The sequence below is a fragment of the Mytilus trossulus genome, chromosome 1 (genome assembly GCF_036588685.1).
Source record: "Mytilus trossulus isolate FHL-02 chromosome 1, PNRI_Mtr1.1.1.hap1, whole genome shotgun sequence".
In the NCBI taxonomy this organism is placed as follows: domain Eukaryota; kingdom Metazoa; phylum Mollusca; class Bivalvia; order Mytilida; family Mytilidae; genus Mytilus; species Mytilus trossulus.
In genome coordinates, this window is record NC_086373.1 from 25,355,643 (window position 1) to 25,381,347 (window position 25,705).

The 25,705-nt window shown below is 31.4% G+C and overlaps 1 protein-coding gene across 1 annotated transcript; it reads right to left on the reverse strand.

Annotated features, from left to right (window-relative positions):
• Nucleotides 1-1,413: 1,413 nt before the first annotated feature.
• LOC134706805 (inter-alpha-trypsin inhibitor heavy chain H3-like) lies at nucleotides 1,414-24,356 on the reverse strand. Its single transcript, XM_063566137.1, has 12 exons — nucleotides 24,305-24,356; nucleotides 22,886-23,049; nucleotides 21,938-22,048; nucleotides 20,681-20,913; nucleotides 18,893-19,056; nucleotides 16,090-16,378; nucleotides 14,200-14,879; nucleotides 13,588-13,687; nucleotides 8,561-8,725; nucleotides 6,341-6,445; nucleotides 2,230-2,514; nucleotides 1,414-1,439 (listed from the first exon to the last, which is right to left on the reverse strand). The coding sequence occupies exons 1-12, from the start codon at nucleotides 24,344-24,346 to the stop codon at nucleotides 1,414-1,416; spliced, it is 2,364 nt and encodes a 787-aa protein (XP_063422207.1). The 5' UTR covers nucleotides 24,347-24,356.
• Between the last annotated feature and the right edge of the window lie 1,349 nt (nucleotides 24,357-25,705).

Genomic DNA, 25,705 nt, shown 5'->3' on the forward strand with positions numbered 1-25,705 from the left:
ATAACCCTTATCAATGGAAAAGTGTATTTTCGAATTTTCCTTATCATAACTGTTTCAGAATGTTGTTTAATTAATTTTAGTTCATACAAATTTAAAAGAATTGGACAAAATGCACAATTAATACTTTTAAGTTAGTACCATATAGCTATCCTTAATGCCACATCGGATTCGAAGATTGCAAATATATATGCATAATTGAAATGTTAAATATTATAATACCGATAATGCTGCTGTATTTAGATTTGACTTCATATTTTTTTCACTAGAACTATTCATTTAGTTAGAACATTTGATTTTCATACATGGTTCTGTTTCCTGTATCCATATCTACCCTCAATTTTCCGGCTAAACTTAGCTAGCACAGTGAAGTCTAACAATCTAAATAAATGTTGGGAGATGTGGTATGAATGCCTTATCCCTATGGAATCGCCTTGTATAGTCTAGTTTTAAACAAAAGACTTTTAGGATTTATTATTTTCAAAAGAAGTATACATTGAGTACTCATTTGTTCATTTCTTTATTACAGGGGCAGTGAAATAATTTTTATGAAGATATGCTACACTGGATTAGAATTAAACAAAAAAGACGGATTCAGAAAAAGTGCCAACAGAAAGGGTAGCAGAAAACAAAAGGAACACTCTTGTGAATACAACCCATGTTAGATTACAAAACTATGAAACAACTGTATAAATCTAATAAAGTGAAATTACAGAACTAGGAAGTACATGTAAGTGTATGAACCTGATGAAGTGTAATTACAGAATTAGGAAATAACTGTATGAACCTGATGAAGTGAAATTACAATCTAGGAATTTACTGCATGAACCTGATGTAGTGAATTATATAACTAGTAAATAACTGTATGAACCTGATGGAGTAAAATTACAGAACTAGGAAATAATTGTATGAGTATGATGAAATGAATTACAGAACTAGGAAGTAATTGTATGAACATGGTGAAGTGAAACTATAGAACTAGGAAATAACTGATTACACCTAATGTCAGAAGTGAATTACAGAACTAGTAAATAACTGTATGAACCTGATGGAGTGAAATTACAGAACTAGGAAATAATTGTATGAATATTACAGAACTAGAAAGTAATTGTATGAACATGGTGAAGTGAAACTATAGAACTAGGAAATAACTGTATAAACCTAATGTCAAAAGTGAATTACAGAACTAGGTAATAACTGTATGAGCCTGATGAAGTGAATTACATTGACAGAAATGAAACATCATGAATATACTTTATAATTTCCATTCTAGATCTGATGTTGCAACGTGTATTTACATAAAATAAAAGTTTTAAGAATTTGCTCCTTGTAAAATTAAATAAATTATGTATTGGTATTCATATTTTTGTATTAATCATTTAAGAAAAATAGGTAACATGGATGTGTTGATTTAATTCATTCAAATATGGGTACATATGTCCCTGTAGTAAAATAAATAAAATATGTTTTCTGTACAAAAGTAAAACATGAGTTACTGCAAACATAAATTATCCAATTAAAAAAAAAACATAAATGTCTGCTAGGACACACACCACCCAAATTTGGATTACTTTTCTCAATTCTGGAATTCACTCTTTCTATTTCAATTCAAAAACATGTCCCTGTAGTAAATTATATAAAACATGTAACTGTACCAATGTTAAACATGACTTACTTCAACCAAAAGTTATCTAATAAAGAAAACAGTCTAGACAAAATCTGTAACTGAAAAATCTCTTTTCGTTTGGCTTTGACAAATATCTTTGGTTACGTCGGAATATGTTAGACAAGAACATTTGATTATGACATCATACTCTTTCATTTTACTCTACCGATAGTTTAATTCTCACTAAATTAGCTTGCTATTTAAAAATTATCACGCAGAAAAATTGCGATTACATATACCACAAGGAATATCGAAAATTCTAAATTGGACACATATATCATATTTGTGTTATACTCCAAAACAATTTTATTGTAGTACATGAGCTAAGATTCTTTTAGAAATACAACGTATGATTTATAAAATGTCAATCAACCTCGCACTGTAGCAATAAGATTATTAAACTTGATTTTCTCAAAAACTGAAAGCGACTATTAGAATAATATTAATTCATCCAAATAGTTCCTATCTATGTTTCTAAATAGATACATTTATGTATCTTGCAATTACAGTGATCAAATTATTTGGTATACAATAAACAAAGTAAATAATAAACGTAACCATACTACCTAATAGTCCTTTAGCACCAACGACTTTGCTTTGCCCTACTTTGACATCAATCTGTAGACTCTTCCCATCTCTTGATGGTAGAATATTGAATGTAATGTTATATCTGCTGAATGTGTTTGTATATCTGTATCCAATGGATGACCATTTATCTGTCTCTGTTCCTTCGCTATCTAATTTTACTTCGTTTTTACCGTTTTTAATTATAACTTCTTCGATATATCCGATCATATTTTTACTGTTTCCTGACGTTGTACACACATTAAAGATTACGGTTAGCGATTTGTCTGTATTAAAAAAAAATAAGAATGAACAAATGTTAATAAAACCGAACAGAGATATGATGTGTATGGATGTTTCTAATCCTTGGTCTAATATTTAACCATATCATTTATATGATCGGAAGAATTGCACGATATAATTTCATAAGCTTTCACTGAAGACAGACGCATATGTTGTGCTTTTCTGCATGATGTTATAAGTAATTACATGTATGACCTAGACAGTCATGCAATAACCTCATCATTGCTATCCCTGTACGTTATTTAAATCATAAAATTGAGAATGGAAATGGGGAATGTATCAAAGAGATAACAACCCGACCATAGAAAAAACAACAGCAGTAGGTCACCAACAGGTCTTCAATGTAACGAGAAATTCCCGCACCTGGAGGCGTCCTTCAGCTGGCCCCTCAACAAATATTGTATACTAGTTCAATGATAATGAACGCCATACTAATTTCCAAATTGTACACAAGAAACTTAAATCAAAATGATACAAGACTAACAAAGACCAGCCTCTACTGACTTGGGCCAGGCGCAAAAATGCGGCGAGGTTAAACATGTTTATGAGATCTCAACCCTACCTCTATACCTCTAGCCAATTAAGAAAAGTAAACGCATAACAATATGTACATTTAAAAGTCAATTCAAGAGAAGTCCGAGTCTGATGTCAGAAGATGTAACCAAAGAAAATAAACAAAATGACAATTATACATAAATAACAACAGACTACTAGCAGTTAACTGACACGACAGCTCCAGACTTCAATTAAACTGATTGAAAGATTATAATTTCAACATATGAATATCAGGTACAATCCTTCCCGTTGTGGGTTTAGTATCATACCATCATAACATACATGAGAGGAACAACCCGTGTCATGCCAACAACTGTTTTTTTAATAAATGTGTTTAGTTCCGATGCAAAGACCATATAAGTGAATCAATATTAACGTATCGTCCACTGTTTGTTTTTCTTTGACGGCTTATTTCGTTTCAGCAGTCGGGTGACGGTTGGTCTGGTTTGTGATACTGATTGACAGCTGTGATGATTTCTGCCATCTTATTTAATTATTATTAAAAATAGCCTGTAAATCTTTTAAACAGTTCTGTTTAAATATTCAATTATAACGTGTTTTTTTTTTAAATATAAAGGTAAAATATTGTATATCGGTTTCATATATTATAAATATGTAAGCGTGAAAACGGAATAGATTGTATTTAATAAAAATGAAAATAGAAATTATAGAGTATATCAAAGAGACAAAACCCCGACTAAAGGACTGAAAACAGCTGAAGGCCGGGTCTTAAATACAGCGATAATTTTTTTTAAGTCTATGTTCCTAGAAAATTTGTCATCTTATTTATCTTTTTTTTGTGATTCTATATTTGGCACCTCTGACCCCTTGACATTTTGGTTGAAAAAGAAAGTATATAGTATATCATGTGTACATGAAGACTATTTTGGCAAAAGATGTTTATCTCTAATATTTAATTAACTGTGCATTTGTATTCAGATATCGCAGATCAAATTTATTCGTTCATTGTGTAATCATACGTTTTTTGATTGAGTTAAGTCTGCCAATTGATATTTTATCGTGTGTTTTTCTATGTTGAGATGTTATGCTATTGTTTCAGAAAAAAGAAGAATGTTTGGATCCATTAAAACGTTTAATCTCGCTGCAAATGTTTGCACCTGTCCTAAGTCAGGAATCTGATGTACAGTAGTTGTCGTTTGTTTATGTAATATATACGTGTTTCTCGTTTCTCGTTTTGTTTATATAGATTAGACCGTTGTTTTTCCCGTTTGAATGGTTTTACACTAGTAATTTTGGGACCCTTTATAGCTTGTTGTTCGGTGTGAGCCAAGGCTCCGTGTTGAAGGCCGTACTTTAACCTATAATGGTTTACTTTTTAAATTGTTATTTGGATGGAGAGTTGTCTCATTGGCACTCACACCACATCTTCCTATATCTAATTATAGGCAAAGGGTGGTGCCATTTAAAATATTTCAGAAAACTGAACTGCTTTTTGATAAAGTATGCAAAATATTCAGGCTTTAATGAAAATATCATCATCATCGATGAGGATATAAGTGAAAACCTCTATAAGGGAGTTCACTCCTCAGTTTCAAATAATAATTTTTCATAAAACTAGTATTTTTTTATGTTGATAGCTAGGGAATTTATAAGGACATCAAAAGAGCAAAACATAATTTGGTCAATATGCTTGTATTTCAGATATATTACAATTGTCTCTATTTATAATGAATTTTACCCTGTAGTAACAGTGGGGAATGGTTTGTAAAAGTTTACAAAAATTTACAAAATTGATGAAAACTGTATAAAATTGACTATACAGGGCAATAACTCCTTAAGCGTTCAATTGATAAATTTGACTTTGCTGTACATTATTGCTGTTTAGAGTTTACTTCTATCTATAATAATATTCAAGATAATAACCAAATGCTCTAAAATGTTCAAAACATTACCAATTCAGGGACAGGAACCCAACAACGGGTTGCCTGATCAGTCTGAAAATATCAAAGGCAGATAGATCCTGCCCTAATGAACATTGTATCCCCGTCTGAGTTATCTCTAAATACTTTGGTATCAGAAATATGAGCCTAAAACTGCATTTTAACCCATGTACTATTTTTAGCCATGTTGGTCATTTGATTCTTAGGCAGGGTCATTGAACTCATTTTTGAAACCAGATATCCTAATGATGATTGTGGACCAGTTTGGTTAAATTTGTCTAAGTTGTTTCAGAAGGGAAGAATATGAAAATTGTTAAAAATTTACTTTAAAGGGCATTGACTTCTAAAAGGGTAAACTGACTTTTGTGTAGATATAACTTTACTGAACATTATTGCTGTTTACAGTTTCTCTTATATTAATATTCAAGATAAAAACCAAAAACGTCAAAATTTCCTAAAATTTGCCAATTCAGGGGCAGCAACCCAACAACGGGTTGTCCGATTAATCTGAAAATTTCACGACTGGTAGAACTTGACCTGATAATTAATTGTTAATGAGTCAGATTTGCTCTAAATGATTTTGTTTCAGAGATATAAGCCAAAATCTGAATATTACTCCTATGTTCTAATTTAAGCCATGTAGGTCATTTCGTATGTTTGTCGGGTCATCGGATACATTTGTTAAACTAGATGATGATTGTGGCTAAGTTTGATTTAATTTGGCCCCGTAGTTTCAGAGGAAAATATTTTAGTAAAATGTAACAACGACGGACGACGACGGACGACGAACGACGGACGCAAAGTGATGAGAAACGCCAGGTTTGGGCCAGGTGAGCCAAAATAAAGGTACACTGTGACAATAAAAAATTTCCTAGGAAAGTTGGAATAAGAGGAAAAGGTATTTTTTTGGAATTTCGGGTCATCAAGTTTTTCAACTTTAAACTATTTGATCTGAGCGTCACTGATCAGTCTTAGGTTGACAAAACGCGTGTCTGGCGTAATAATTTATAATCCTGGTACCTTTGATAATAATTTATTCCCTAATTGTGTTATTTAATTCAAGTTAAAATGATAAATTAAGACATAATTATGTAGTTTTTGCGATAGAACAAGTCATCCTAATAAGTAGTTGCTACAGTCAGCGGTACAAAAGATATACTCAGACTCGTTAGTAGAAACAAACTGACAACACAGTGACACATTCCAAATAACGACAAAATAAAAACAACTGTAAACACAACATACATAGGAACGTTGAAGAATGAACATCATGAACAACAACAAATACATTGGATGATCATATGTCATATGATATTAAAAAAAACACCTTCATATGATATATAAAAATAATTACCTTTGTCTTCTAGCAACACGTACTTGCCACCAATGAAATTCATGTCCATGCACAAAGGCCGTTTCGATCCTTTCATGTATATGAAAATATCAGGTGATGCCCGTTCTGAAAATAAAAGAATATATGACCTAACTCTTATTAACCACAAATACTTCCAGTACAATAAGTGGAAGAAAAACAAATTAACATTCACAGTGAGACATCAAAAATGATATTTGTTATCCACATCTATTTCAATTATATTTCAGTTATGGTTTTAGTTAAAAAAAAAAGACTGAAAAGTGTTTAACAATAGGAAATGAATCGATCTTTAAAAATGTTATGAATTTAGAGGAGCGAAATATACCAGATGGACAATAAAACTCATAGATAAAAAAAAAAACTGACTACGCCATGGCTAAATATAAAAAGACAAACAGACAAAAAAGAGAACACAAGATACAAATTAGAAAACTAAAGACTAAGCAACACGAACCCAACCAAAAACTGAGAGTGATCTTCTGTGTTCAGGGTAAATAAGCAGATCCAGCTACACATGTGACACCCGTCATGTCGGGCATGTCTTTACACACCCAGTATATAGCCTAATTCGGTAGGTCACATTTTCGTGAAAAGGAAACGGTATTGTAGTTAAGACACAAGGAACATATCCGATAGCATCTGTGAAACGGATATTTTATAACTGTTACGGTCATCCATCTCGTGATGGCGTCCGTAAAATTTACGAAGGGAAGATTTCAACTTTACAACTTTGAATTCTAGGTTTTAGCTTCCTTGTGAGCAGAACAATCTTTGTCAAGAAAATCATTATAGGAAATACATGCCGGAAACATCGTATCATTCGGGATATATATACTTCGTATGTGGGCGGTGCTGGAATATTGCTACATAGAAATGGAAAGTTCGCTCATCGGAAGGTAAAATCATTACTTTTATCGTAAAGTTTTATGTCCCTTTTTTGTTTGTTAACACATCGTTGTCATTATGCAGGAATTTTAACTAAGTGTCATACAATAGAGAGGTTGAGGTAGATATATATATAAAACTAGGTTTAATCCACCATTTTCTACATAGGGTAATAACTGTACAAGGTCAAGAATATCACAGTTGTTATCCATTTGTTTGATGTATTTTAGTTTTTGATGTTGCCATTTTCATATTGACTATCCATTTAAATTTTCCCCGGCGTTCCGTATTTTATTATTTTACTTTTTTGGAACAACATACAAGTTACAAGCTTCTAAATTAAGTTAAAACTTACATAGAAACAAATCTAATTCATATACAATAACAGGGTTCAATTTATAGATATAAGATGATGTTGTATGAGTACCAATGAGAATATTTTCCATCCAAGTCACAATTTGTAAAAGTAAATCATTCTACGTACGGTTTTCAACACGGAATCTTGGCTCAAACTGATCAGCAAGCTTTAAAGTGCACCGACATGACTAGTGTGAAACTATTCAAACGGAAAAACGAACGATCTAACATATATATAAAAAAAACGATGACTATACGTTTAACAAATGAACTTTTTCATGATGTTATTTTAAATTGTTCATACCAAGGCTTTAGATTGAGGTATAAACAATCTGTTTTTGGTCATGCATTTATTTATTCAATTATTGCTAGGCTGTTGTTGTTTTGTTTGTTTTTTGCTTCCTTTTATCATCAAATTAAAAAATGTTATAAACTCAAGCTTACAAAAAAAGTAAAATCATAAAAATACTGAACTTAGAGGGACATCAAATGGGTCCATAATCACATGGCAAAATCAAATAACAAAACACATTAAAAAAGAATTGGCAAGTACTGTCATATTCTTGACTTGGAACAGGCATTTTCAACTGTAGAAAATGGTGGATTATACCTGGTTTTATAGCGTTTACCCTCTCACTTTGATGACAGTCGCATCATATTCCGTAATATTTATAATGATGCGTGAACTAAACAGAGATAATAAATAAAGTAGTCAAAATATGGGTACAGCAGTCATCATCGTGTAACAATTTTAAAAGGAAAAATTTAACAGAACACAAAAACATCTATCTGCAAACACATTCATTAATTCGCGTGTATAGCTAAATGTAAAGCCAAATGTTCATGTTTTATATGACTGGTAGATATTGATAGACGGGTTAGTTTAACATTAAAAAAGAAAATATCCTTAATAAAATTGACTTTACTGATGGTTATCATACACATTCAATTTTTTACCTTTAAAGATACAAAGAAATGTAGCCGATGTGGTAGTAGTAGATAATGCGGTAGTTTGCGGAAATGTAGGAACGAACATTGCAGGAGCCATCATTGGACCTCCTGGGCCTCTTGGACCTCCTGGTCCGCGCATTAACTGTGCCATGCTGCCAAGTCTACCAAAACCTGAAATAATCAGTTATGTTTTGTGTGTTCATTTTCCATAGTTTGGTTGTTTAAGGTTTAAAGTATATATTTTTTGAGACAGAATTTTTTTATAATTTGCCAAAATGAAGATTTTACTATGCTCTTTTCAAAAAATTATTAAAAAGTATGGGTCACCGTGCTATTTTTCAAGCTATGAATCATTGAAAATTGCAAAAAATTGGTGAGTTTGTTCATGAAAATACACATTAGTGTGCATAAAAAATTTCTATGAGATAGAATTTTAAAATAAAAAAAAGAAAAGTCTCATGATATGTTTTAAAAAAAATAAAAAGAAAACATGGTGTCACCGAACTTGTTTTCTTGCTTCAAGTAAAAAATTAAAAATGTCCCTTTTAGCCCAGTATAAATTTTGTACTAAAAGAGTTATCTCCCCTTAAATGGCACATTTGAAAAGAAATGATTGTGAAACAAACAAAAAATTATATTTGTTAAAATATTTGGTATAATATGATTAATTAACAATTTTTCTTTAAATGGAAAAACAGTCTAACCATTGAATTGCAAATCTGTCTCCAAATTTGCAAATTTAGGCAAATAATTAGACCGATTTTGTACTGTGATTGTACAATCCAAGATGGCGGTATACCATGAATCTACCTTAAATTCTTTTGTTGATAGAATCAGAAATAATTTAAACATAAATGAGGAATGTGTCCAAAGGGACACAGATGATGCCTCCCATAGCATAACACGTTATGAAGAGACATAACTCACGAACTGTAAAAGTGAAGCTGCAAAATTTGAACTTAAACTAATTTAGTGGTAATAATCATTATATTTACATTTCAGTAAATTTAGTCGAGACAAACTTAAGTTAAACTAAGACATTCTAACAAATTTAGTAATTTTTGCATTTGTTAAGGGGCATAACCCGAGAATGGTAAACCAAGTGTTACAGAGTATTAAAAATTGCTTTAATTTATCAGTTGGAAGTAAAATTGAATATTGCATTGTACATGTTGTATAAAGCATTTGTTTTAGTTGATTCAACAACTATTCCTGACAAAGAAAAATAACTCCAATTTTCAAAGAAGATCAACGATTGTTGTTGACTCAATTATAATCATTGACAAAAGAAGATAACTTCAATTTAAAAAAAAATTACTTGATTAATATTTTTGAAAATGTTCGGCTATTTTTCCATTTGAAAAGGGCATAAATCTAGATCAGTAAAAGTGACGGTCCAAAAAACTCCAAATTGATCTGTATATTGTAGTAGTAAGCATTCAGTTGGTGAACTTCTTCTGTGATCTGCTTTATTGTCGGGTTGATGTCTCTTTGGCACATTTCCATTTTTAATTCTATAAGTTTCACAACATTTGCTGGCGACAAACTTAAGTTAAAGAACAGAAATGAAAAATTAGCAATTTTTGCATTTGAAAAAGGAAGATAGCTCTAAAACGATAAATGTGACGCCACCAAAGTTCAAACTTGATCTGTATTTCATTGTAATAAGCATTGTGTATAAGTTTCATAACATTTGGTTCAGGTAAACTAAAGTTAGAGAACGGTAACCAACTTTTCAACGTACGTACAGACGGACAAGGGTTAAACTTAATGCCCCCTCCACTACGGTGGGGGCATATAAAAAAACTTTGTTTTCAAGTTACACTTTCGATGGATGTGGCTATTCTTTAAAGTTCTTGTCACAAAGCGCCTATCATATCATTTGATTTCAATCTTTCAGGAACTTGAGCTTTCCTGACGAATGTGTACGAGAATAGTGGTACGGATGAACCAAATTTATAATGTTTACAATTGATTGTCTCCATGACCATTGCTTGCTTTTTATTTGTATTTGATTTCCTGCTAAAATTACAGAGTAATACTAATAAGTAGACATCTTTTGAACATAATGATGACGTTAAAGAAGAAACTCATCTTTTTGGTCATCTTATACACTATCATAATTAACAAATGCTGTTATACACGTGTGAAGTTCATACAAAGAATTTAGTGGTATTTTATTACATTGGAATAATAAGATATAGAAGTGTGGTATGAGTGCTAATGAGACAACCCTTCATCCAAGTCACAATTTGTAAAAGTAAACCATTATAGATCACAGTACAGTCTTCATCCCAGACTCTTTGCTCCCACCGAACAGCAAGCTCTAAAAGGCCCCAAAAATGACTAGTGTAAAATCATTCAAACGGTAAACCCGAGAAAAGATAATCATGTATGAACTATATCAACAATGTAGTTCAAAAACTACTGAACATCAGATTCCTGACAAATGCGGTATAAACGTTTTGATAGGTACCGACCTTCGCCCGTATCTGAAACAATAGTGTTACATCACAACATAGACGGAATCACTATAAAATACCAATTGAAATGACTTAACTCATACAAGAGATATATTAACACAAGTAAAAATACATTGAATTTTGATCGATGATACAAAGTAAAGGCAAAACCTATCAAATAGGAATTGCATATAAATAAAGGCAACATTAGTATACCACTGAGAGATATTATACATTTTTTTTTTTAAATATATCACTTTGTACACAAAGCTGCCAATTAATAATATACACAAGTAAATGAAAACATTTTTGCTGTAAGGTGTACAGTTTATATGGAGAAATCTAGTTTCTTTTAAAAAAAATACGTGTATTAATATAAACGTCACACAAATGCGTCACTTTTTGTGAGGTGGAACATTCGTGTAACGCGCCGTTTATTAGTTTCATTATGTATATCTCTTTCATATTCATTTGTTAAAATTTACTGTTTGCAATAGTGTGAACTGTTTTATATAATATGAATGTTCTTATCCTGGGCAAACAAACAATGCCGTATTTGGCAAAACCTTTTCAACTTTTGATCTTCAGTGCTGTACAATTTTGTATTTTTTCGTCACTGGTGAGTCTCGTGTGGACTAGACGCGTTTTTGGCGTATTGAATTTTAAACCTGATGCTTATTGTTATCTATTAATCATGCTTTTCTTTGTCTAATATGTTCTGCTTTTTATTTGTATTGTAGTCCTGTAATTTTTTGTTTTCATTTCAATGTTATATTTAACTGTGCCATTAAAGTGCGAGGTTTGGCATGCCTTAAAACCAGGTTCAACCCACCACTTTTATTCCCCTTTAAAAGTGTCCTGTACCAAGTCAGGAAGATGGCCATTGTTATAATATTGTTCGTTTCTGTTTTCTCTTATTTTTGAGATAAGATAAGACGTGGCACGGTACTTGTCTATCCCATATTCATGTATTTGGTTTTGATGTTATATTTGTTATTCTCGTGGTGTATTGTCTGTTGCTTGGTCCGTTTCTGTGTGCTGTTGCGTTTCGGTGTTGTGTCGTTGTTCTCCTCTTATATTTAATGCGTTTCCCTCAGTTTTGGTTTGTTGCCCCGATTTTGTTTTTTGTCCATGGATTTATGAGTTTTGAACAGCGGTATACTACTGTTGCCTTCATTTATACTTCGTTTATGGTGTCCTGGTTTACTGTCGATAATTCAGGGGACAAGTTCGTTGTTAATTTGTGGTTGACATGTTGTAATATACTATTATGTTATCTATATATATATATATATACAACTCGTCTAAACATCAAGCCAACAATGTTAGATCTGTAAATTTGCTTTCGCAAATTTTTGGTTCTTCCCTCGCCGGGATTCGAACCCATGCTACTGTGATATCGTGACACCAAATCGCCTGCACTGCAGCCGTCCCGCTAGACCACACGACCACCTGGACTCTCTAAAAAAAAGAGCTTTCGGTGGCCATATGTTACCTTTCCACGTCAGTTTTAATCTAGCGGCGTTCTACAGTACATGATATATAAGGCATGAAGATGTTATTGTTACAGATCAGCTAAATTATCTATAGTAAAGGATCCTACAAATTCATGTTAGATACGGTCACAGAAAATATTTATATTCATAAGTACGTCTGAGTCAGTGACAACCCTACAACAGATGTATCCATATATATATATATATATATATATCTTTCTGTGTGTTTCTACGTTTGTTTGTACTGTAATCCTGCGACGTAGTATTGTCATTTTAGCAGTATTTTACTATTGCCATATGGACTTGAGGTTTGGCTAGTCATAAAATCATGTTCAATCCACCATATTTCCTTAAAATGTCTTATGCCAAAACCGAAATAAGACAGTTGTTATTCAATAGTCCGTTTCTAAGTATGTTGGTATTTGTTTTTGTTGCAGGTCAATGTTGTTTTCCTCATACATTTGATGTGTTTTCTTCGGTTTTAGTTTATAACACAGATTTCTTTTCGTTTGATCACTTCATGACTTTTGTTAAACAACTACATTACTTTGTATTTTTAGGTAAAGAAATTAAGACTTTGTATTACTCAGATTAAAGTCTTGTGTGAATCTTGTTATAGTTTCACATTTTGTAAAATGTTGCATGATTAAAATACTTAGTACTCTTTCATGCAGGAAATGCACTTAATGATTCATTCAATGTACACGAAAAAATCTTGCGTTCAGAAGGTACTTATTTTTGATACTTTAACGTCAGTACGGTGGTTGTTAATTGATTAAAACTACTTTAAATGTCCTGAATATAGTTTGGAAAATTGTAAAAAAAAGAATGATCAAAATAATTGAAATAGTCACTCAATGTGCATCTTTTTAATTCTACTAAAATGCTTCAAATTCAGTAGGTTTTTTATATATATATATTCTTCAATGAGTTTAGATGATATGCTTGTTATAACTGTTGAATAAAGCTTACCTGAAAAGTTTATTTACAAAGGTACGGATTGAAAAAAAATTCCCGCTTTATGCTTAAGAAATTGCATTTTTCCTTTAAATTCATTTAATTATGGAAAGCTTACCAGAATTTCCTTGTAGTCCTGTTCGACTTAGTTGTGGCGTTGGCCGGCGTAGATTTGGCGCTGTGACAACCATAGAGGTGAAGGGTGTTACAAACTGGTACTGAAAGCATAACATGTTAATCAAAATTAGCGAATGTTGCTGTATTGTTCGACACTAAAATCAGTAGCTACATGTCTAGCTTAATGGATATGATGTTAATTTGAACTTAAAAGTGGCTTTTAAACAAATTGATCATACTAGATAAATAGTAGTTCCTTTTAAATTATGAACAAAAGCTTTAATAAACGAAATTTTCATTTTTTTAAATATATCTTACTCTCTGCTTTAATGATATTGCTTCTCGTTTCAAAACAACAAAATGAATATGAAAAACAGCTTTTTCTAAGAATGTATGCTTGTTTATATTCCGATTTACAAAATTATAAATTATGAGATAATAATTGAAGTTGTAACATGACTCGTGTTGCTCTCTATATGTCTTTTCAGTTTGTTTTTTTTTTGTTTTTTTTTCTTTGCTCGGTTGCTATTTCACTTACGCATTACCTCATCTGCTGTAAGAGGATTACAATTTTTTTACCTTCCAATTTAATTAAGAAGAACAAATGACTTACTTTTAATGCCAAATCTATAATCTTAGCTTTGATACGATCCTTGTCTGTGCTTGTTATATCACCTTCTAATTCCCTTATTAATTGTTTAATTGTCAAATATGCCCACATGTTTTCTGTTATTGTTGAAAAGTCAGCATCCGTCGTTAATGCAACAAGATCTGGAACAGGTCTAGGTCTCCAAATCAAATCTATGTAACCATCATTCCAACCTCTAACTCGTGGTTCAATTTTTGAATTTTTCGATTTCAATCGCCCAGCAACTATCAATTCTGAACCACCAAAGTAGAATGGAAAATAAAATTTTGTAATTGTACCATAATCAATATCTCCCAAATATTCGAACGTAACATTTTTTAAAAGAGCGGATGATATTTCCGAATATAATCCTTCAATCTGCAAAGCAGCATCCGAATCTTCGTAAATTTTTCGCGCAAATCCATTGTTTTGTGTAGACATCTTTTTAAGAAAATTGAGATTAACATTATTTCCAAAACCTAAACTGAATATAGGAAATTTTGCTTCATTTTTTGTTCCAACGTTCCTCAAGATTGAGTTAATGTTTGTTTCTCCAGAGGTTGGAGCTCCATCAGTCAAAAACATTACGATGGAAGATGTTTTAGTAGTGAGGAAACTGGTCAACAGCTTTATTCCATCTGTTACGGCTTGGTTGATGTCTGTGCCTAAAAGTATACGTTAAAGTAGTAACAATTTATATGCAGAATTACTTTTTCTCATATCAGAGTTGTATGACAAACCATTAACACTTCTCCAATAAATACGTTTTTGAAAGAATCATTATCAAGATACTGTGTAAATGTCGGGCGATGTTCACCTGCATAACAAGAGTGTTGTTACCTGCATATTTCTAGAAAACGTTTCGAACAGTGGTAAACTAAGGTTGCCTGTATTTGCTAAAGAACTTGTTTGTAATAATTACAAATGAAACTTGATTTTGTGTTAAACCTTCTATTGAAGTATGTACTAATCATAAATGAATATGTCAATGTCAGTAGCAGTTTTTGGTTTTACTGACTACATAGTTTTGGCTTTCGTGTTTATTAGCAACATCCATCTTATGTTTGCAATGTATACTGTAGTTTAAAAAAAACATAAAATCATATACAAAAAAGCAATAATTTGTTATCTGGTTAAAATCTTCAGTAAACCTTTCGATGTGATACTATGAAATTTAGATAGTAAGACTTTCAAGAAATTATTTTCTTTTTTACTTTAATTTGGCTAACTTTATTTATGTCACATTCAATTTCTAAACGGTAAAAATAAACGAAAACAAAATCAGTTTAAAAAAAAGGATATTTCATTATTTTGAAAGGGTAACTGTTGGAAAAATAATGTTAAATAAAGGAATAATAGATTTATAAATGAAAGTTATCACTAAGTTTTTCCACAATGGGACCACAAATGTTTTGAAAGTTATGCAGTCAACTTTATTTTTGGTAAATGCTCTGTACATTTTTGTCGTCAAAGTTAAAGCCAAAAAATATCAATTTTTCAAAATGTTTGACCCTCAATCTAGACTGCAGAATATTGAATGTTTGATTATCATGCAGTATTTAGTTTGTGAAATCACGATTAGTTTGCTTCTAACATCTAACTGTTTAACCTATTTTAAGTAATGCAGAAAACTTGGTTGTTTAAAGAGTGACAACTCATGAATTTACCGGCATTCTTCATTGAAACAAAGCAAAACTCATTGCATGGAAAGAATCAGACATGTTATGAAATATGATTAAAATTTGAGTAACATTTAGGTTGATTGACATGAAGATTAAAAGAACAACTGTGTTACAATGTTCATCTGAAATAAAACAAAATCAGGTGCTAATTTGTTCTTGTCTTTTTCTGAATGAATAGTTTTTCGTAGCTTACCTCCTCTTGCTGTGATTGCCTTCACAAATCTCCTAGCTTTATCAAAGTTTACCATTGTTCCTTCCAACATTGTATTGTCTGCTAACCAATCAAATTTGTCGTCGAAGAACAAAATGTTTAGTCTATCTTCTGGTTTCATATCTTTTAGGATTACGGCCATTGCATTTTTCAGTTGCTCTATCTTACGTCCCGACATAGATCCACTTCTGTCTAGGACAAACATTACATCCTTTGGGAGTGGTTCTATATCCGTAGGAGCAAATAAATGAACGAAATATCCATTGACAATCTGAAAATATGTAGTTTGCAATTAGTTAAAAAATAAAAAAGTAAACATGTGCATATAAAATACAATTATCAAGTAAAACCTGGACTTTATATGATATATATTCTGATGACGGGTTTACATACTGTACTATTGGTTTCATTTCGGTTTTTTTAATTATTGGCCTTCAATACTTTTGAAAGGGTTTCTGCTGGAATGAATGCTGCTCGCATCAAATTAAGTATCAGTATGTATGTCGTGTACATTTTATTATTTTGTACAGGTTATTACTTATGATAAAGCTGAAGTCCAATCAACTTGAAACTTAATTCTCTTCTGGCTTATGATATGATCTTTCTAATTTTAAAGCCAAATAAGACTTTTGACCCTCATTTCACGGTCCAATGAACCTAAAAAATGAAAATGGGAGTTTCAGGTTAAAGTTTTAGGTCAGGGTAGATTTTGATGAAGCTTAAGTCCAATCAACTTGAAACTTAGTACACTTGTTGCTTATTATATGATCTTTCTGATTTTAAAGACAAATCAGACTTTTGACCCCAATTTCACAGTCCAGTAAACATAAAAAATGAAAGTCGGAGTTTCAGGTTAAAGTTTTTGGTCAAGGTAGTTTTTGATGAAATTGAAGTCCAATCAACTTGAACTTAGTTCATATGTTCCCTATTGTATAGTTATTGATGCTTGTAGTCAAAGATTTTACTGCCAAGTAGATCATGTTGATTATCAATCGTGTACTATCAGAATCACTGTACCAAATTCACTGGAATGAGACGATAAAAGGCAAAGAGAGCAGCTGAAGTGGCTTACCAACTCACTGACATCGTTTATACTTTTTGGAGTCTTACATATCCTGCATAGTGTTAAATGAAAGGAATTTCTTCTTTGGCTAGAACTTTAATTCATGTATGATGGATCACTTCTACCTCAAAGTCACGTGTCTGTAAACTTATAGAATGCTGACATAAAGAGTATAATGATTTTATGAACACACGACACAGGCTTCTGTCTCAGAATTTTGTTTCTCCTAGATACCTAATAATATAACACTATATAAAGGTATAGAGGGAAACAATCTGAGACTTGTGCCTGTGACATACGAGAAGAACTGACGCTGGTCTGAAATGTTAAGAATGGTATGATACCATAAAGAAAACAAGTGAATAAATAATTATGATTAACACCCAACTGTCAGAGAACAATTGAATATTTCCCTCCATTGATAAAAAATAATAAATAATAATAATTGGAAGAAGAGTATCATTTTCTTTATTTCTTCCAATGACTTTGTCACTTTGCACTAGTAGTCCATATTTTTAGTGGCACCTACTAGTTGTTTAGCCCATTATGCTGAAAGAGTCATATTTGCCGAAGTTAATTAAAAAGCAGATGAAAGGAAGAAACAAGTAAAACTAAAAGATAGCAAGTTGTACAAGTTATTATCTTTTTCTCAACAAAAACTGTACAGGTAATTACTCGTACAATTATAGTTGTACAGGTAATACCTTGTATAATGGCATCATACAAGTAATTACCCTTACAAAGTTTTTGTACAGGTAATAACCTGTACAAATATTAAAATGTACACGACATATATAAACTCTGCAAAAAAACAACACCATAAGCGATTTTACAAATGTAACAAGAATGCTTTGGTTAAGTGGGCTCAAACTTCACACCATTTTTTTTTATTAATACATATACTGAACAAATATTTTATTTCTAAAGCCTTCAACGCCAATAAATATCTCCAATTTCCTGTGATGTTAAAGTCTGGTTTTTTTTTACTGCCATGTGCGGCAATCACTAAAGTTATGTTAAAACACATGACCATATTATTTAATATGGTATATGTCAACACAAGTGCTGACCACTGGGAAAGAGATACCATCGGTGGAAGGGACTAGTGGTATCAAGGGGGTTGAACTCATAGATTCAAGGAATGAAACTGCTTCACAAGCGCATTTTTTTCTACAAAATCTTATCTTTGACGCTCGAATTTAAAAGCAAATTATTTAAGAAATATTTTATTTTCATAATGTACTGATAATTTATATAAATAAGACCATGTCGCATTTGAATCTACCAACTCTTTTCATATTAATATATATATGATAAATTTAAGGTCTTAGTAAAAAAAAATCAAAATGAAATAAACCATTTGTTAGAAAAGTCATACTATATTCATCATATATCATGTTACCTTCGTTCAACAGTTTCACTTTTATTGCAATTCATATCATAAAGGATGTTACATCATTATAAGGCAATACGATTGAATGGGAACACAAGTCATAGACAAACCTGCAAAAGACTAAAGCACCGCAGGAATCGACGAGTTATGTTTATATCAAATGATCTCGCTAGGTTTATTTCTTTCTAGCAAGCGTTTTTGTCTATGAATTGATAATTCATTGAACCTGAAAATATAAACACAATCTAGATAAAAACAAAATCAATTTATTCATTTATATATATCATGTGATTATGAAATTATTAGACAATAGCATATAATGACTTTACCAGAACATCACCTGCATCTTTGTCCCTGGACACGTCATATTTTACTTTGAACTGTCCTGATATACCTTGTTTTGACATGGCCTTTTGTTCATCAAGACTTGGTGCATATCTTATATCGTACCTCGAAGGAGAGATTTGTTTTATATTTACATATTTACTTATATCTGAAACAAAACAAAATAAATATTTGGCGAATTGAAAAAGGTGTTTAAATAGAATGATTTATGCTACATACAGAAAAAAGTTATAAAGCGCAATAAATCACGCATGTATTTTATTAATGTATTACTTTTTTTTCTTATGTCCCTCCGTCATTAACAAAAAAACACTTATGATTCAGGTGAAATTATATATTGCAGTTCAAATGGCAAAAATGTCCATAACTGTAAAAACAGAAAGAAAAAAGTATCGCTCTAGTAATATTTTTTCCTACAGTCTCTGGTAATTTGTTTCATACCAAGGCTCTTTGGATTTCAAATCAATATTGACATATTTTGTTATTTTAACTGAAGGATTAACAAAAATGCGTATGTGAATGTTTTTTCTTTGAGACCAATTAAAATTTTCTTCGTCGCATATGTAAATATACACCAACTACACTATTTTAATCGTCGAGAAAGATTTTTACTGATCAAATATCTATAATGATGATGGTCGGTTTTTTTTAAGTCAGTCGTGGTAATACAAACACTAGACTTCAGAAAGAAGACAAAGAACAGATTTGTGAATGGACTAAATAAACTGATAAAAGAGATGTTAAAAAATAAGCATTGCACCCCGTGCTGTCTTTCTTACTCTTTGTTATGCCATCAAACCCTCTAAAATAATGGGGGTAGTTGTAAAACATTTTCAGTTTTCTAGAATCAGTTTGAACTTATAAAATGCGTTTAATAAGCAAATTTTGCAATTTGTAGCATCTACAACAATATCATATTTGTTGAACAATTACCGCCGTAGAATAGTAAAAGAACCAGTGTTACACCAGAAAGAAGTACAAAAAGGCTACTTATCCACTAATAGTCTCAGTACGTTGTCATACTTGAAAGACGTCCGTACTAAAGCGATGATTTTTGTGATGTTTATTTTAAACAAATGAATTGATTTTAAAGATAAAACATGTGTTTAAGTTTGGTTAAAGGAGTCAACATTAATACGTAGAGCAGACTTGAAACCGCTTTTCTCAAAAAAAAGTTTGTAATTGGCGATTGGAAATCTTTGTTTTGTCATTCTTCAATTTTGCTCTTCAGACATAGTAACAGCTTTGTTTGATTGCAATTTGATACACATATCTTTATAAATAAATGTGGTGTTTTTACTGATTGATTAAAAGTATAACTTTTATTTTCAATATTATCATTTTTAAGGGCGACACGCCCACTCAGTACGTTGTTATTGTTAATATAAATAATACATAAAAACTGAGCCTTATTTTGTATAGAAATTTAATTTTCATGAATGGCAATAACTCATTTTGAAATTATTGAACCATTAAATCAATTATTTACTTTTCATCTTTAAAGTTTATAATTTTACCACTGTGATACAATTTGATCCAGAAATGACAATAAAATTAATAATTTGTAATAATGTCATATTTTTGTGTTGCTTTTTTTATCATTCGATTGCAGTTTTTTAAGGTGAGGGCCGATGTGATTTATCTGGTTTTGTTTTAATGCGATCTGTATGTTAAGCACGTTGATCTTTATTCTTTGATTGTTAATAATAGTTTTCACACAATATGTAATTGGTAATTTTGCCAATAATAGCCATCGCATTAAACTGACTTACCTATTTCAATGTCGCCCTCTAATGGAGGCACTGATAGATTTACAATATCTCTGGATTCACTTATTAATACTTTTATTTCAAAATCTTCTATCGGTTGTCCAGGATCTACATAAATCACGTGATGATATGAGCCAAGGGTTCGTGTCAGCAATTCTTGATATTTCAGTTTAAACACAACCAATGCATTTTTCTGGATGTTTACAAGAATGTTAAACTTGTTTGAAGTTCTGGGACTGCAATGAGAGTTTAAATCATGATGAAAATCTCAGCTATATTTTTTATAAATAATCTTTTGTTTCATTTTATTTTCCTAGTACTGCACTTCTTTTACCACTCGGCTGTTCCAAAGAATTCGGGTATAATAAAATAAAATGTCAATAAGTTTAACACTATTCTACTGACTTAAAAAGGCTGCATTCGACCAAGAACATATGCTCACGTTGAAATAATATTTCCTTCTCTCCACCTCTTTCTACTTCATACATTCACGTTTTTTCTCTTGTTTGTCTCACTGTTATCTCGCTTTAATTTTTCTCTGAACAAAATTGGTTCATTTATGTTATACAATATACATAAGAATTATAATTCAAGCAATATTAAGGATTATTGTTTTTGCCGAAAAGCTCTTATAAATTATATATCCTTACTTCAACCATGTGTAGTCTATGAAAATTTTGAATCATTTGGTAGCATAGAAATATACGTTTATTATATGTATGTGAAAACCTGTTAATTTCTCAGATCGAATTGTCCTCCTTTCATCAGAAAACAAAACAAACAAAATAGATCAAATCATGTGTTTTTGTTGTGGCTTTGTTGTAACTACAGCATCTATAGACATTCCCTAATGTAAACTGTATCGTCTTGAGAGGGTTTTCATTTATTTAAAACTTGACAATATCATTTCAACAGCACATTTGATTGATTGAATAATTGATTTATTGATTGATTGGTGTTTACATCGATTTGTGCTATTTGGTTGCGTTCAGCTTTTATTTGTGTTTGAAGCCGTAGTGATCGGAGAGAACCTACAACACTCGGCAGAAAAACTAGCCACCATTGTTTAATAAGATTGGAAAGGAGAGTATATACCACGTTTGGGGTTCGACCTCACAACCTCAGTGCTGGTGGGCTATAGATACAGTAGTCGGGCTTCTTATACCATTCCAACTCTATGGTCCCCTGAATGCGGATTACTGTATTGCTCGAATAAATATATTTGAACGAAGAAAGACAATAAAATCAAAATCAACTTACGCAGCAGCGATGTGTCCAGCACTTTCACCACGACTCTTTGCTTCTTCAAACTGTTGCTTTGCCTTTTCTTTCTCCTTTACATCTCCAGCATACCTTCTGCCTCCAATTTCCCTTTAGATATATATAAAATATTTTTAAATATGACATCAATTTAAGAAGCTTTGGTATGATTGTTATTGCGACAACTTTTCAAATGTGACAATTAACTATAGACCACCGTACAGCCTTAAATAACCTGTGCATTCAAAAGCAAATAGTTTTTAAAAACAAAAGATTAAAGGGGCACTAGCTACGAGATAAGTATGAATTTTTTTATTCAATCATAAATGAAAGTGAAATAGTGAAATAATAATTTGCTTTAAGCAGCTAAAATGGTTCAATTTTGTCAAATTAAGCTAATAAACATTGGTAATGAATTATTCACTTGCAAGTGAATGATTCGACCCATTAAATTCGTATTCATGTGAACTCCATTTTAGCCCCGTAGAAAGAGATGTAATAACGCATGCTTTGTCCGTTTACGGTTATTTAAATGAAAAGAATGTCAAGATTGAAAGTAAAACAAAAAAAAGGTAAACAATGTGATTGACTGATTCGATCCACATAAAGTCATTATTATACAGGTAAAAACGGCGATAATTTAACAGACCTATCAAAATCCAATTGCACGAGTTGCTTTATCTATGTTTATGTTTACATCGCTTATATGGTCATAGAAGGTCAACTCGATAATTAATTAGTTGGCGTTTTGGTTAAAATTCACACAAAACGAAGCGTCTTCTTATTGAGACCATGTCTTGTAAATTGTTTATTTTATCCTTTGATAATTTGGAAAAATGTTTTACATTGTTATAATTAAAATATGAGAATTTGAGTCAAATCGATGAATATGAAATAGACAGCTAGTGCCCCTTTGAAACAAAGGAACAAAAGTAAACTATGACTTACATTGTAAAGGCCGTTATGAATGCTGCGTCTGGTAAAGTCACGTCAAACAAGACCTCCGAAGCTTCATTATTGACGTTAAGGATCTTAGCTTCAACTACAGTTGTTGCAAACCTGAAGTAAATATCCGATGTTATATGCATCGACTTTATCTCTGGTGTTAAAGCCTGTCACGAGAAAAAGATAATTAATTATATGTTAACGCGTTTTTCAATAGAATCATATTCAAAACAGAGTGGCTGTGGCCATTGATTGACGTCCTTAATTCATCCAATGACTGGGACAGATTATGTGAACGTTTGTCTGTAACGACAATGCTCACTACTTACTTATCATGGAATTTAAACTGTAGGGTCACCAAACTTAACGCCTTTAATAATGAAATAATCCGAAAAATTAATCAGGAATAACCTTGATGTCTTGATTAATATTATTGATCTAAATCATATAACATCGTGTTATTCATGATTAATTTTTCGATTTACTTTATTAAGGTATTGAGAACCTTTGGTAACCCAACAGTTCAAGTGTCTTTAACAAGTACAAAATGAGCAGTGGTCGTTACAGACAAAAGTTCACATAATCTGTCCCAGTCAATGGAATAATTTAGGACGTCAATCAATGGCCACAGCCACACTGTTTTGCATATGATTCTATTTACTCAGCAGAAACTTTATGCAGTATATTAATAAACCTTTAACTGTAACTTTTCACATTAAAATTGGACCAAAACAATGTCAACTTACTGTCCAATATTGAAATTTGATAATTAAGCCTACCGTAAATGTTTCAGTAGTTCTGTGTGATTTGTCCCAGTTGACCGTCATCAATTGTTGTTATTGGTTTTATCAATATCAGTTAAATGTAACTTATATTGTACATATAAAAGACGGACGAAAGATACCAAAGAGACAGCCAAACTCATAAATCGAAAATAAACTGACTACGCAATGGCTAAAAACGAAAAAGACAAACAGACAAACAATAGTACACATGACACAACATAAAAAAAATAAAAAATAAACAACACGAACCCCACCAAAAACTAGGGGTGATCTCAGGTGCTCCGAAAGGGTAAGCAGATCCTGCTCCACATTTGGCACCAGTCGTGTTGCTTGTAGAACACTAAAGTTTTTTTCAATTCCACGATATTAACCAATTATAATTCCACGATATTAACCAATTATAGTTATAAATGTTGTTGCTGATAAAATTCATGTTCATTTTTGCTGTAAGTATATAGGGTCCATATGGGTAAATGTAGTTTTGCAATGCTTGGTGTAGTCTCGCAAAGGACATCTAATTCCCGTATTCAGTGATTTACCGGTGGATTTCGTACAATAGATAAACCTGATATTTCAGTGAGGGGGCTAGTTTAGAGAATACTAAAAAATGAAACATTTAAAATCATTAAAAACTAACCTGTGAATTTTTCAGTATGACAAGTAACATCATAAACAACATATAATGAAACTTCAACATCTCTGTTGTCATGATCATTTTATGTGTATGCCAAAATCACTACACGTCTGCAACTTTTTTGAAATGGTGTTTCTGAGAAGTTTTGATATTCATTAATTCTTGTAAGCTCATCTAATACCTCTTGGTGACATGCTAACATTTCCTGGTAACACAGCATGTTACTTAATATTTACATAATAATAATAGGGATTAATAAACAAAGTATTTCAATGCAACATCATATTATCGTTTGTTCAATAATGTGAAATAATCTGTTAATTATGTCATGCATATATTGTTTATAAATACAGAACTACGTGAGTATTTTGCGTTTCAATATTACGAGGTTATATCTAAGTTGAACTAAAAAATAAAGCATTTATTTTCACCATTATTAACAGAAATTGAAGCACAATAATATGTCATGATGTTCATTTATATATAATGATGTAATTGTTATGTAATGATCGAATGCGATTTCAAATATTGTTTACTTGTGAATGAATGTAAATTTTCTTCAAGAAATTCCTAAATATTTACATAGATATCATGATTTTGTTTGGAAATGTGTTTGTTTCTTTTGAATTCTTATTACAAACGAAAATAATATCATGCATTTTAAAGTATGTTGTTTATAAAAATAGGATATAAAATTATCACCGTTGCAGTCGGAAACCAGGTTGAAATAGAACAAAAGAATCGAAGCTCTTTGTTAGAAAAGGCGATAAATGTTGACTGTATTGTTTTACTATAGTGACAAATTTTTTTAAAGTGAATAAAAACAAACAAAATTGAAATTTTCTTCTCAATTACGAGGTGTTTTATTTAAAAGACACCATTTGCATAGGTATTCAATTTATCTAGTACATAGTTTAGTAGAACAATAAGATATCAGGTCGACGACATGGGTATCTTTCAAGTTGGATGAAGAAAATGCATAACCTCCGATTTTTTGGAAAAAATTACCACGGACGGAAAACATATCAATTTATTAGTTTAGTAATTTTCGTGTCTGCCCTTCCATTATGTGACTGAAGAAATATTCCAATAAATGGGTAACAATTGTACCGAAAAGAGAAAATCGATTGCACCTTTTTATGTTAGTGTGCGTTTGAGTTGAGTATTTTGTCTTTATATCGTACAAAGTAAGAATATTTCATACATCGTCTCGCTTCAGATTCTATCATTTTTATATATTAAAGCTACAGGTTGACTTTATAACACAAGAAAATCACAGTACTAAAAAATGAAATATATGGGTCAAGTGAAATACCTATCTAATGAGTCACAAAAACAGAGAAGGTGTGTTCGAATAGCTATTTTCTTACTGAAAATACTTGACGACAGCCTTTCAAGTTGGAT